This window comes from Prionailurus bengalensis, chromosome A2, assembly GCF_016509475.1.
Source record: "Prionailurus bengalensis isolate Pbe53 chromosome A2, Fcat_Pben_1.1_paternal_pri, whole genome shotgun sequence".
Lineage (NCBI taxonomy): Eukaryota > Metazoa > Chordata > Mammalia > Carnivora > Felidae > Prionailurus > Prionailurus bengalensis.
In genome coordinates this window covers 85,560,833-85,576,726 of record NC_057348.1, presented here as the reverse complement: position 1 = coordinate 85,576,726, position 15,894 = coordinate 85,560,833, and the positions used below count along the sequence as shown (strand labels likewise).

The following is a 15,894-nucleotide window of genomic DNA, read 5'->3' as shown; positions in this document are numbered from 1 at the left end:
CCCCACTTGCACTCTCTCTCAAAAGCAAACATTAAAATTTTTTTTCCAGAAAAAGTCATAAGCCCTCCTATGTTGACTGAGACATTTTTTCAATAGCCAATATATAGAAACAACCTAAGTGTCCGTCAACAGATGAATGGATATAGAAGTATTATATAGATAGATATATAGGACAGCCAGCCATTTGTGACAACCTGGTTGGACCTTGAGGGCATTATGCTACATGAAACAAACTAGATAAAGACAAATATCGCATGACATTACTTACATATGGATTCTGTTTTTAAAAAATCAAATCATAGGGGCACCTGGGTGGCCCAGTCAGTTGAGTGTCTTGACTTCGGCTCAGGTCATGATCGCATGGTTTTTGAGTTCGAACCCCGTGTCGGGCTCGGGGCTGACAGCTTGGAGCCTGGAGCCTGCTTCAGATTCTGTGTGTCTCTCTCTCTGCCCCTCCCGTGCTCATGCTCTCTCTCGCTCACTCTCTCAACAATAAATAAATGTTAAATTTTTTTAAATCAAATTGATAGAAACAAAGAGTAGAAAAGTAATTGCCAGTACCTAAGGGAAGATAGGGAGAGTTTGGTAAAAGGGTACAAACTTTCAGCTATACTATGAATATACTCTGAGGATCTAATAAAATGTGATGACTTACAATTGATAACACTGTGAAATTAAATATTGTCACCAAAGGGGGAAAATGATAAATATGTGGATAATGGAAATGTTATTTATTGGGGGAAGGGGTTATCTTTTCACAATGTCTAAGTACATCAGATCACCTAAATGTACACTTGAAATATCTTACAATTTTATTTGTCCATTTAAACTGAAACTCAGACTTTAAAGAAAAAAATGATAACACAAAAAAGCAAAAGTCATTTCCTATTAAAAAGGATAAAAGTAGAAGTTATTAACAGATGTGTGAAATTTAAAGCTATAGGACCAGATTACATTACCTAGGAAGAAAGTGTAAATAAAAAGAACCCCTGGAAAAGTCCGTCATGAAGAGAGGCATGTTGAGCCAAAGAGAGCAAGATGAACCCCCAAAAAGTATGGAAGAAACCAAAAGCGTTAGGCAAATATACATGAGAAAATATTGCAAGGGGAGAATATTCTACATTGCCAAATGCTCCTGGCAAGTCAAATACAATGAGGACCAAGAATTGATCATTATTTTATGTTTTGCCTTATATTTAGTTGATTATGAAAAATAAATTTTTCATAATGTATTTTGTTTCTTTTAGACATCTCTTTAACAAACAGAAAAAGCATTCTACCTGAAAATGCAACTCAAAGAAATTTTATTTATTGGGTGGCGAGTACTGTATTAAACGCTAGTGAGGAAAACAAGCCAAACCAGCTCAGAGTCTCTGTGAAATTATTCTGAACATTTTACTCAGTTCTTTACTCACATAGCCTATTCTTTTGATTATTGGAAGATGCACCTCGGCATAGTGAAGGCTGTAAGAAAAAAATCATATCTAATTACTTTCCTAAACATCTTTTTTTTTAATTTATTTATTTTGAGAGGAGAAAGAATGCAGGCATGCGGGGGATGGCAGAAAGAATGGGACAAAGAGAATCCCAAGCAAGCTCCATGCTGTGGAGGTGGGTCTCGCTCCCACCAACCATGAGATCATGACCTGAGTTGAAACCAAGAGTCAGATGCTTAACTGACTGAACCATCCAGGCACCCCTCTCCTAATCATCTTTTATGAAATTCAATAATTAAAGGGAATTAAGGATGTAGAAAAAGTTACAGAATACAGAACCTAGGAATAAAAAATAAAGGATAATTTTTCCAATAGTAGGGAACTTAATGACTTCATGAGCCATCACTAGACCATGGGGCATGCAGATGTCAATTGCTGGTATTTCATGGTTCTGTAAACTAGACAAGCATCTCTTGCTAGCTTAGCTCTTTATTTTGAATATGTTCTTAGAGTGTCCTTTCAGGTGTGGTTCAAATACATTATTATTTTTAATTTTGGTGAAGGTCCTGATGCTACATGTGCAGTATGGTATGTTCACCTTTGAAACTGGATATAAGGGATATGGAAGATAGAGAAGTGTGTTTCTTAAATTGATCTTACCTGTCCCAAACTTTGCCTTATTGAGCCTCATTGCTAAAATCATAATTCTTGGGAATTATAAAATCTGCTAGTAAATTTTATTTTTACTTATGGTCATGAAAATATAAGAAGAATATCCGGTACTATGGAAGTTTTTGTTTTTTGTCCTTTTTTTCTTGCAACTAGTATATTACTCTAAACAGCGTTTTTTGTTAATGTGTTTTCTTTCTTAATCATCAGAATCTGCAACTCAAAATGTAAGGCATTCTTGAAACAGTACTAGAGAAATTGCTTTATTCAGAACGTTGAACTATAAAGTTTAGGGTAATGTAATTTATTTGGATTCAAACTAAAGCACTTTTGTAAGGTGAGTTCAGAAGTGGACTATACGTGGGTGCTCCCAAAGATTCATACTGAGTATTTCCTCAGGATTTTTCTTTTTCCTTCTTTCCAACAGGAGGATTATACTGACTGTGGTGGTGTTTCTGGATTGAACCCCTCCCTGTGGTCCATCATTGGCGTCCAGTTTGTACTACTTTGGCTTTTATCTGGCAGCAGACACTGCCAGTTGTGACCTTCTAAAACTAAATCTGCATAATTAAACTCCAGACCCTGCCAAAACATGAGCCCTTGGTCGCATTAAAATAGGGTCAACTGTGGAATCAGCAGAACACTAGCTGGGCCCATACCATGGCATAAATGTAAGGCGCAGACTCATATGACACCCACTGGCTGCATGTCAGGGTATCAGATCCTTGAACTTGTGTGAATGCTGCATCATCTATGTATAACATCAAAGCAAAATTCTATACATGCTCTATTGGAAGATTTGAGAGTTTGTCGTTGCATTGTTGGTGATTACATGTAAAAGGGCTCCCCATACTGTTTATGAATCATACAAATTGTCTTGACCTTGACATGGAATTTTGACCTGCTGCAATTCTCGTTCTTTTACCAAGAAAATCTCTAGAGGAAAAAATGGAGTTATTTTTGCCTTCACGTATTCTTCTGTTAAAAATTATTTCCTGCTTTGAGTAATGGCTATTGAAAAAAAAACAAAACAAAACAGAGAGATTGGTGTAATCTGTTGAAATAGAAATAATGGCTAATTTTCTACAAAAAAAAATTTGCCATAAATAAAATGCCTTATGAAGAATGGCTTCTCTGCCAAAAATATAACACAAATGATGACCAATTAAGTTTAGCTGAGAGAATGAATTGGTGTTTGAAAATAATAACTAAGAAACTATTAAACTAAAGGTGCTTGAAGGTGCAATTTGAATATGTTACCTATTTCCTCATAAATGTAAGCCCTTAATAAATGCTTCGATGTAATGTTTCTTTTGTTCACAGTAAAGTTATGTAGTGCTAGCCAGATATTTCAAAAAGCTCTAAGAGAAACTTGTTGGGGGGAGGGGAAAACGTTTTTTTCTTGTGATAAATGAACTTTGGTTACCAAGGGTATTTTGCATGATGCTGCTGCTACTTTAACTTTCGGTTTTTGTTTTTCTCTTACTGTAGAGTATAGTCCTTTGAAAAGTTAACTGAGTGACATTATTGTTATGTAAGACTCTGAACCTTGCAGTGGAATGCACTTAAGTCATCTTTACAAATGTCGTTCAATTACTCTGAATATACTGTGCAATGTCAATGCCGAATGATTGGGTTAGGGAAATGGTGAAATGGGAATTAATGGATTTTATACAGACTCGTGCTTTTGCCTGAAAACCTATGTACAGATATTTTAAGTACATAAATCAGATTTGACACATTTATTTTTTGAAGAGTACATATATGTTCTCAATGAAGATTCATACTAGGTTTCCTCTTTGTTCGTGTGAATAGTAGCACATAAAATCCAAACATTTCTGCTGCTGCTGCTTTTGTCCCTCCATTTTAAGCGGTATGATCACTTGACCAAAATTTCCATGCAGTTTGCTGAGGGTTTTATAACAATCTGAACAAATAGGAAACCTTGAATCTGTATGTATACACATGAATACTTGATTGTGAATAATCAAAATTGTTTTTATACAGCCTCATTGGTGAAAATGATTAGTATAGTAAATCAGATATTTCATTATAGAGTAATATGGTAGATTATTATTTATGCTTTTCAAAATAATTTTCAAGAGTCAACAGTGTTTGAAGAAAGGGTAAAAACAATGAATGTGTAATTCTAGTTAAAGTGAGCAATTCTGCCGAAGGCTAGAAGTGTGCAGATATTTTTTATGGCAAGATGCATTTGTTCTTATTTTGAACATGCCAAATTCTGGTGTGTGTATATGCTGGAAATTTTCTTATATGTCATTTTTAAGTCAAAATCTTATTAACATTATCCAGCATGCTTTAATATGCTCTGCATATCAAAGACATAACCACGTCTTTAGCATAGCTTAAAAGACATTTGTTTTGTTTTTAGCTTTGCATACATTTGTCATTCCCTCTCACCACCAGTATACCCTAGGTACCATTTGTGTATATTTCCTTATTTAAACTATTTTTTATTTATAAATGGGAGGGGGGCGGGAATGGAATCACTTTGCCAGCTATTGTTCTAGGAGTTGACATCAGTTACCATTTCTATCTCATTGTTGTGATTTTGTAGTCTCATTTGTAACTGGTATTGACATTTTAGAAAACACCAAAGTGATTTAAAAAAATACGGAACTTCTCACTCTAGTAACACTATGTTTCAATCATGTTGTTTGTTAATTAAATATTTAAAACTTCTTGTTAACTTTTGCTAGACTATTTTAGGTCATCAAAGTGTTGGGAAGGGGATATCAAAATAGCAAATTATGTTAGTTCGTGTGTATATATGATGCACATTAAAACAACTGAATTGCTTCCAGCATACAACAAACTACCTTAAAATTATCCTTCAAATCTATTAAATATGTTTTCATGGCTAATGTCACTGAAATAGTATGTTTTCATCCACTGCATTATTGTTGCCTCCATCACAGTTAACCTTGGCATCTCTTGGCAGGGTCCTATGGATTCCATTTACCATCAAAATATATTTACGTGCACGAGTCTTGCTATGATCCTTTTTTTTTTCTGTTATAAAACAAACCTATATTATGAGACCCACATACATGGTGATAAATTGGGTAAGAACGTGCTTTCTGACTAAAAATTGTTCTCATGCCTAATACTGGCCTTCATACGTTTAGCAATTTTTTCAAAGACAGTAACACTCATTCCATCACACTGTTCTATTTAATTTAGGATTTTTCTGTGAGTTCTAATTGTCGACCAGAACTTAAATAGCCTGTTATAAATACTGGTTTTCAAAGACTAAACAATATAAGAGATCAAGAAAAAAAGCTTTTAGACTCTTAGGTTTATTTAATTTTGGCTCTACTCATCCAGTTTCACGTAGTTTGCCATTAGAACAAAATCAAAATAAGTCTTACGTTGGTGTTGAGTAACAGGAATGATTTTTGCATTAATGGTTTCTTTCTATTTTCTTCATTTGAACAACCAGCATTACTGCCAAACACCAATCGTGGTCCATATTTGTAACAGGTTTTTAACATGACATAGTTAGCAAGTTTGATTGAAGAGATTTTTAGGTCCTGGGCCTATAAGATTTTAGTATGATCTTTTTTCATGTTTCTAATGCTTGAGGCGTTACTGCTTAACTTGGAAAAACAACAAAACAGTGTTGCTGCCATTTGTAAGTTTTCCTATAATATTCCTTTTATTAACTTTAAAACTGGCCTTACTGGGTTCAAATAGGCAGTATCCCTTTTAAGTGACCTTTGCAACCCAAGTGTTACTTGCTTATTTGATGCTCTCTTCTATTTTACATCTCATTTTAATCTTTCTCTCCACCAAAGCTTAAATTCTATGTCTTAATTTAAAACTCTAAACTATTCCATTGATCGTTAGCTGACACTAAGAAATCTAGAGGTAGACAGCTTGACCTTGTGAAACAAAACGGACATTGTGACTTTTTTAAGTGTAGAATAGAATGAGTTCACGTGCCCACAGCTGAAAATATCTCATCGTTATCTAGAACTTGGTTGTTTTCCCATTAGCCGAATGTTAATATTGCTAATATTCCGTGTACCTTTCTGTAAACAGCAAATCAATACAACATAACTATTGAGTGTTGAATAAATTCCAGAATTTCAAAGACTCAGATAACGCTTACCAATAGTTTCATCTACCTTACTTCTAGTTCACATAATTAACTCAAAGAAATTCCACGGAGACTAATGGGATACTGTCTTGTATAGATGCCGGTTGAGTTTACCGCGTGGCCTGACAAAGCTGTCTTTTTTGTTGTGCTGTATGATTGTTGGATCGTGCGTTTAGGATACTTTTATTAAAATGCTCAGTGTGCATCCATGCGAAAGGCCAATTGGCTCTGTGAACAAAAGATCTTTTCTCCCCTTTATTATGTTCTCTTGACACTTTTGTGGAAATTAACTAGCCTGATAAAACACATTTTGTAAAAATTTGTATAATACTGTTATAAAAATATTTATAATCCCAGAAAATGTTGTGTTAAATCTTGTGCAAAAACAGTATATTCAGAATAAAAGTTTATCATTTAAAGTCACCACAGTTTGGATTAATTATATAACGTCCAGCTGAAAGAGACACAAGTCTTTGTCCTAAATGTATTTTCATCAAGCCTTCCTGTGGGGAGCATGCAAGATAATGAAAAGAAAACTTGGATTAGCAACGTGCTTTTCCTATCACAAACCTCAACTCGCAAACAAATGTGCTTGCAAGTCCTTTACCTAGCCGTGACCCCTATCCTATCGCTTTTGCCATCATCAAGGCCTGTGGGAAGGTAATAGTTCAGACTTTGGGCTTCAATTGTAAAAAAAAAAAAAAAAAAAAAAAAAGTTTCCTTGGGGGGGAAAACCATTTGAAAGAAACAAAGTTAGAATATCTGAAATGTGCCTATGTTTTATACATATGACTTTTAAATATTTCTCCTAGCAAACAGCAGCTGAAATAGTGAAGGCTAGTGTAAAGAATTAAAAAAAAAAAACATACCTGTACACTTCTTTCACATTTATACCAGTTTACCACGTCCCCTATATGCTCACCTCATAAATTAATGAGCCCCAAACTGTGTGGAATCTAGTGTAAAGTAAGCCTGCTTTTCTTTCTGGGGACTCTCTTAAGAGAGAAAACTTAGTATGCATCGGAGGAATGCCGTATGTTGAGCACCAACGATGGTCATTACTGGAAAACCTGACCTCTAGTTTCTGATCAAGGCATTTTAACAGGAAAAAGCCTACATGAAAGTGTAAGGTGGATAACATTTGTTTTTTGAACATCTGGCTTTATTTTGTACCAATTTATCTCCTCAATCAATCCTCTTACTCCCCAGAGACACCCTCATTTCCTCTATCAATCATCTCGAACCCCTCTCCACCTCTTCCCTTGGGACCTTGCTTCATCAATTCTCCTTTCTCAAGCATATTCAGTCTCCCCTTTCTGCAGGTTTCCTTCTCTCTGCTGGCAAACACATTCAGAACGCCTCTATTTAAAACAGACACAAAAATTAAACATCCACTGTTATCCCTTACCCCGATTACTTCCCAGAGTTGTAAACCTAGGATTAAAATATCCCTTTGCACACCCACAGACACATACTGACAGTCTCTTCTGGAAGGTAACTCAACTGACCCTCAGTCGTCAACCTGGCCTCAGAATTTTAGATCTGAAAGGCTCATCTCTGACCTTTAGTTTGGGGCTACCACTGGAAAAATTTAGGTACCAGTATGAGGTCCCAACAAATTCAAGGTATTGGGTATTTCTTAATGCTTAAAGTGTTTATATCTTAAAGGACAGTTATTCATGGAGCATGCATGTCATTTTCTATAAACTAGAATAAATCAACAGTGCTGTCTCTTTAATGTATTTTTTAAATGGACTGTACTTTTTCAGATAAATATATTCAAGAAGGAAATTTATTATTACTGCCATAACTGGAAAACTACTATAATTTGCCAAAATTAGTAGTTAAGGCCACAAGTTCATATCTATTATAATGAAAAGAAATCCATAAAATCACTCAGCACGTACCACTGTCAAATGTGCTAGATTTAACATAGAACTTCTTCCACACATTTATTATAGTGATAGACTAGGCAGTTTTTGAATTTCTGCCACTAAGGTTTTAAAGTGTAAACCTAGACTCAAACAGCAGATTATAAATTATACTTAATACATTAAAAAACATTTTTACCAAAAGCATGCTCTTAAAATTTCTAAGTTTGAGACTTTTTTAGGTTCATAGATTTTTTTCAAAATGCTTTACCATAATTATCATAGATTTTGAGTATCTCAGGATCCTAATGTATCTTTAAATGTTTATCTAACATTTTCAGTGATACAAGAACAATGTATGTACCTAGAACTGAGTAAGATTGCCAGTTTCTTATACCGGAAGGACTGCCTTTTTCCAGGTAGTCTCTCTAATTGCTTAGTTTAAGAAAAAAGGAACTTGTATGAAATTATGAAGAGTTGATGATAACTATTGTAAAAAGCAAAATCGTTAACCAACTAATATCACTTGTCATTTCTTGTGCTCCGTTCCCTTTATTATTTTTTTTAATTTTTTTAAGTTTATTTATTTTGGGAGATAGAGAGTGTGCATACACACATGCATAGAGGAGGCAGGAGGGGAAGAGAGAGAGTGAGAGAAAATCCCAAGGAGATGGCATTATCAGTGCAGAGCCCGTCCCAGCTTTCAAACTCACAAACTGAGACCATAACCGGAGCTGAAATCAAGAGTTGGTTAATCCATCAGTTGCTAAACAAACTTAGCCACCGAGGTGGCCCCCCAATCCCTTTTTAAATTTCAAAATTATACTGATCTGGGTACCTGGGTAGCCCAATTACGTGTCTGACTTTGGCTCAGGTCAAGATCTCATGGTTTGTGGATTTGAGCCCCACATCAGGCTCTGTGCTGACAGCTCAGAGCCTGGAGCCTGCTTCAGGTTTTGTTTCTCCTGCTGTCTCTGCCCACCCCCTGCTCATGCTCTCTTTCTCTCAAAAAAAAAAAATTAAAAATTAAAAACACACAAAATTATACTGATCTGTAAAATTCCTATTTCTGGTAACTACTGCCCTAGTCCTTATCTTGAAGGCAGTAGAGACAACTACTGACTGCAATCCGTTGTTTCAATTTGGATTCTGACTTTACCACTTACTAGCTTTGGAACCATGCAGGAATTACATACTGTTTCCAAACCTCAGTTTTCTCATCTATCAACTGGAATAACAGTAACTACATTTTAGGGTTGCCATGATAACTATCATGATATAATATGATATAATGATACAATAATTACCATAAAGCACTTAGTGTAAGGGCCACCATTGAGTGAGCACTCAACAATGCTATCCATTAGTATTATGAATTGTTATCACCATCATCTTCCTGATTTCCATAATCATCATTCAGTGCTGGAGCTTTTGAGACCCTAATTATCTTCATGATTTGCCATTTAAAACGTTACTTGGTTTTTATTCACTGAAGTGTGAGAAATAGAACCATATGCAGATGAAAAAAACAAAAGAAGAACAGACCCTTCTCTTGAACTACTGGCTGGGAATATTGAAACCTTAGTAAGCATTTACAATAGCACAAGGTAAGTGCCATGATATAAGAAATACGTGGTACTATGGGAACTGACAGTATGATAACCTGGCTAGAATGAGCTGGCCAGAGAAGCCTACAATGATTTGAGCTGAGGCAAAGGTAGCTCATCCACAGAGCAAAGTGCGTGAATGCTGACAGGTGCACTCAAGGAACTGGACCCAGCTGAGTATGCGATCAGGATGGCTTAAGGGGTGGGCGATGAGTAACCAGAGATGAAGTGGAAGATGAGGCTGTGGAGATAAAGGGCCAGAGATCAGAATCTTCCCTAGATCATATGCTGGGGGGTGGGATTAGAAAACTGGAAGCTGCTGGCAACTTTTAAGCAGAGAACAGTATGATCAGATTTGCATTTCGGAAAAACCACTCTGGATGAAATGTGGTTTCTTAGAAGAACATCTATCAAAGGAGACCGATCGAGACTATTTTCAAGATGAGAAATTTGTTGATTAGCATGGGAAGCTCAAGTAGACGGAATTTAGAAACATTTAGAAGGAAATAAAAGAGAGAAGGAAGCGAACCATAAGATAGTCTTAACAGTAGAGACCAATATGAAGATTGGTGGAGGGATGTGGGTGGGGAATGGGTGGGATGAATGATGGGTGTTCAGGAAGGCACTTGTTATGATGAGCACTGGGTGTTGGATGTAAGTGATGAATCACTAAATTCTTCTCCCGAAACCAGTATTACACTATATGTTAACTAACTAGAATTTAAATTAAAAAAATGGAGGGGGGAAAAAACAGAAATATTTAGAAGGGAAAAAGGAAAGAACTTAATGATTCATGTGTTGTTTTACTGAAATAAAGGACAAAATTTAGAATTTTGTTTCTGAAGTTCAATTGTGGGAAGTTACACAATCCCCCAAGTTTGGGGAACATTGGAGGGATACTAGGGGCAGGTTTGAGATAGACAGGGTAAGTCCAGAGGAAAAATGAGAGACTGTACTTAAGAATTAAGTTAATATTGTAAGAAATATTGTAAAGGAGCATCTGTACATGCTGACAATGCAAAGAGAATATAGCATCTCTGGCACCCAACAATATATACACCAAGATAATGATTCTCACCCCTGAATCACTTAAAAACTCTTATTGGCGGTTGTCTTGACCTGTTTTTATTGGGTTTAAACACTTTGATAACCCAGAAATGACGCTAGTTCAGAATTTCAGGTGTTTTCACTGTGCAGCCAGAATTACGTAACTGGGGGCATGTTAGACTACAGGTGTGACAATTCTGATGTGGGTAATTTCTGAATTATAATTTATGAAACCCTATTTAGATGCAAGTCATTCATTCCAATTAAAAAAAAAAAACTCCTTTTTTGAACACGTATTTGAAGCACACCCTACTATCTTAGCTCAATTGCAATCTTTGGAAGCTTTACTTTTTAGTGTTTGATTTTTCTCTTTGGATCCAGATTATATAGCTGCACATAGCTGACAATCAAGAAAGTTCTCATTGACTCTGATTGATAATCAGGACCCACTAATAACAATTCCTACTATAGGAGATTCTGTTCCTTTTAAGTCATATTAATGATAACAAATGTCTCATAGAGTTGAACCACAGATTTTCTATAAATAGTATTACAGAAGTTTGCCAATCAGGTTCATTCTTTTGGCAAATAATACTACAAGTTAGAAAACAGAAAAGGAAATTACACTACTTGAAAATCTGGTTTCTGTACATAATGGCTGTTCCTTACTAAAAAGCTAATAAAACCTTAAAAAAAAAACTCGAATGATGAGGATTTCTGTTTGATTTCAGACTGCCTATCCATCTTCATCCACAGAATCTCAAAAAAAAAAAAAAATCTGACAAGGGTGCCTGGGTGGCTCAGTCAGTTAAGCATCTGACTCTTGATCCTGTCTCAGGTCATCATGTCACAGTTTGTGAGTCGAGCTGCGCATCAAGCTCTGTACTGATGGCATGGAGACTGCTTGGGAATCTGTTTCTCCTTCTCCCTGCCCCTCCCCTGCTTGTGCATGCATGCTCTCTCTCTCCCTGTCTCTCAAAATAAATAAATAAACTTAAGAAAAAAATTCTGACTGAGGCAAGACACCATGAGATACATTGTAGAGATTCCAGGCTGTAGTCAGACTGCCTGGGTCCACATCCTAGCTCCCCAGTTAGAGCATGTAATATCCTATCTCTTTCTCTTCCTTGTCAGTCCAATTTAAACTACCGATTCCTCAAATATTTGTATAGAAACACAATGCTAACAGTTACTATGTTACTATCTAATAGTTGATCACGCCTCTATATCTTACCTGAGAAACTCAGTAATTCTGATGCCGATGATTTCAGGTTTAGAAAAACTTGGCATCAATGAAGGGTTGCTGGAGGGAAGGGCTAAATGGATGATGGGTATTTAGGAGGGCACCTGTGATGAGCACTGGGTGCTTTGCAAGTGATGTGTCACTAAATTCTAATCCGGAAACTAACATTACATTACATGTTAACTAACTAGAATTTAAATAAAACGTGAAACGTTAAAAAAAAAAGGAGAAAGTAAAAGAAAAAGAAAAAAGTTAGCATTAAGAAGATTCCTAAGGTGTGAGGAATATTGCCAGAACTTCAAATTAGTTATTGTGCTGGGTACTACAAATACAGTGAGGACAATGATGTGAAATACAGACACAACACAAACTGTAGGAGAGCACGAGAGAATTCATTTAAAAAAAACATGTAAATAAACATATTACTAACTCTAAAAAACACTTCACAGTCCAAGACCTTGGTAATACAGAAGCCATGGCAAAGGGGAGAGCAGGGCCTAATGGAAACTGCACTGGGTTTAAATGGAAGATCCAAACGGTCTTCAGTGTCTTCATCCAAATCACAGAAACAATTAGACAAACTAATATCCCTGATAAATATAGATGCAAAAGCTCCTAAGTATTAGCAAACCGAACTTAAGATATTAAAAGGAGTATACACGGGGTGTACCTGGTGCTCAGTCAGATAAGCATCTGACTCTTGATCTCAGCTCAGGTCATGATCTCATGGTTTGTGAGATCGAGCCCTGCCTGGTGTTCTGCACTGACAGCCCAGAGCCCACTTGGGATCCACTCTCTCCACCCCTCACCCACTTGTGTGCTCTCTCTCTACCAAATAAAAAGAAATAACAAGAAAAAAGAAAAAAAATAAAATGATTATACACCACAACCGAGTGGGATTTATCCCTGAGATGCAATAATGCTTCAACATACCAAGTCAATGAAGATAATACATCATGTTAATAAAATGAAAGATAAAGCTCATATAATCATCTCAATAGATGCAGAAAAGGCAATGGACAAAATGCAACGTATTCCATGATAAAAACCTTGAGTAATGGGTATAGAAGGAACAACAACATTATACAAGCCATAAATTACAAACCCACAGCTAATATTATACTCAATGCAGAAAAATGGAAAGGTTTTACTCCTAAGATGAGTAACAGGACAGGATGTCCCCTCTCAGTATAGAACTAGAAATTCTAGCCAGAGCAATTAAGCAAGATAAAGAAAAAAATGCTATCAGAATTGGAAGACGTAAAAATATCTCTATTTTCAGATGATATGATTTTGTACACAGAAAATCCCAGCGACTCCACAAAAACTGTTGCAATTAATCCATGATTTTGGTAAAGTTGCAGGATATAAAATTAACGTATAGAATTCATTGCATCTCTATACACTAATAGTGAGACATCTAAAAGTGAAATTAAGTAAACTATTCCATTCATAATAGCATCAAAACCAATAAAATACCCAGTAAAAACTTTCACCAAGGAAGTGAAATTTCTGCACAACAAAAACTACCAGACTTTGCTTAAAGAAATTAAAGACACACCAAAAATGGAAAGACATACTGTGTTCAAGGATCAAAAGAATGCCATTAAAATGTTCACAGTACCCAAAGCCTTCTATAGATTCAATACAATCTCCATCAAAATAACAATAGCATCCTTCACATAAATAGAAATGATAAACAATGCTAAATTTTGTATGAAACCACCAAAGATCTCACATTGCTAAAACAATCCTGAGGAAAAGAATAGGGTAGGCTGTATCACACTTCCTAATTTTAGACTCAATTACAAAAACAGTATGGTACTGGTGCAAAAACAGACACATAGACCAATAGAACAACATAGAGAAACTGGAATTAAGTCCACACATGTACAGTCAACTAATATTCAACAAGGGAGCCAAGAACACCTAATAGGGTAAAGATCTTCTTCTCAAAGAATGATATTGGGAAAAGTGGACAAATACTAGCAGAATAATGAAATTAGACACCTATCTTACACTACCCACAGAAATTAACTTGAAGCCAATCAAAGAGTTAAACATATCACCTGGGACCAAAAATTTATTGAATAAAATTTAGGAATAACGATCCTCACTATTGGTCTCAACAATGATTTGTTAGATATAACAATAAAAGCACAAACAAAAGCAGAGATGAACAAATGAAACCCTATCAAACTTAAAACCCTTTGTATGGCAAGGGAGTAATAAAATGAAGTCAACCTACTGAATGGGAGAAAATTTTTGCAAATTATATATCAGATAAGAGATTAATATTCAAAATATATAAAGAACTCATACAACTCAATAGCAATCAATCAATCAGTGCAATTTTTAAATCTGATTTTAAAATGGCCAGAGAAACTAAATAGACACTCTTCCAAAGACAACATCCAAATGGCCAACAGGTACATGAAAAGATGCTTGGCATCACTTATTATTAGGGAAATGCAAATCAAAATCACAGTGAGATACCTTACACCTTTTAGAATGGCTATTATCAAAAAGCAGTAGGTAAGTGTTGGCAAGGAAATGGAGAAAAGGGAACCCTTGTGCACTGTTAGTGGAATGTAAATTGGTGCAGCCACTCTGAAAAATATGGAGGTTCCTCAAGATATTAAAAACATCTTCCGTATGATCTAGCAGTTCCATTTCTGGGTAGATACCCAAAAGAAATAAAGACAGGACATTTAAGAGGTATATGCACTCCCATATTGCCCATAGTATTATTCATAATAACCAAGATATGGAAAAAAACCTGTTTCCATCAATGGATGAGTCAAGAAGTATTATATACAGTTGACCCTTAAATAACATCGGTTGGAACTACACAGGTCCACTTTAAAGCAAATTTTTAAAAATATGTCAATACAGAATAATACTATACATGTCTTTTCTCTTCCTTAATTATCTTAATAATTTTTTAGTTTACTTTATTCTAAGAATACAGAATGTAATATATATAACTTACAACATATGTGTTAATCTACTGTGTTATTGGTAAGGCTTTGGGTCAATAGGCTACTCTGGAGAGTCAAAAGTTATACACAGATTTTCAACTGCTTGAGAGCTTAGTAGCACCCCCCCCCCATGTTATGTTAGGGTCAAATGTATATATAATGAAATATTATTCTGTGAGAAAAAAGGACATCCTGCCATTTATGACAACATAGATGACCTTGAGTATATTATTCTAAATGAGGTAAGTCAGAGAGAGAAGTAGGATATAACTTATATTTGGAATCTAAAAATGTCAAATTCATAAAAAAAACAGAATAAAATGGTGATTACAGGAGATGAGGGCAGGGAGATAAGGCAGATGTTTTTTAAGAGTACGAACCTACAATGACTACTAAGTAACTCGTAAAGATTGATGTACAACTTAGTGAAAATAGACAATGTGTTATTATAATCCTGAAACTTCCTAAGAGACTAGAACTTCATTCCAACCACTAAAAAGATAATTATGTCATGTGATAGAGGTGCTAATTACTGCTATAGGGTCAATCATATTACAATATATAAATGTATCCAATTCACTTAAATTTCAATTAACCTTAAATTCACACAATGTTATATGTGAAATGTGTTTCAAATTAAAAAAAATGATTAGACATCTGGAGCACAGTAGACATAGATGTAATGGTGAAGAAGATGGTGATACTGTGTAGAATCATTGAGTCAATTATCTACATCTGAAACTAATACACTACCATATGTCAACTGCCCTTCAATAATATATTATTATTATTATTATTATTATTATTATTAGAAGAAGAAGAAGAAGAAGAAGAAGAAGAAGAATTAGTTTGACCAACACAGGCAAGGGGAGGAAATCTCAAATCCTATGGTTATTTCACTTGTCTCTAAATCAGTA

General features: G+C 35.3%; 1 protein-coding gene across 9 annotated transcripts in view; it reads left to right on the top strand.

Moving 5' to 3' along the window:
* The window catches only part of CACNA2D1 (calcium voltage-gated channel auxiliary subunit alpha2delta 1), a 496,257-nt gene extending 489,606 nt beyond the window's left edge, over nucleotides 1-6,651 (top strand). For all 9 annotated transcript variants that reach the window (XM_043588719.1, XM_043588713.1, XM_043588716.1 and 6 more), the window contains one exon: nucleotides 2,533-6,651. In XM_043588719.1, coding sequence (XP_043444654.1) covers nucleotides 2,533-2,649 — 117 coding nt within the window. In that variant the 3' untranslated portion in view covers nucleotides 2,650-6,651. The remainder of the gene's footprint in view (nucleotides 1-2,532) is intronic.
* The last annotated feature ends 9,243 nt before the right edge of the window (nucleotides 6,652-15,894 follow it).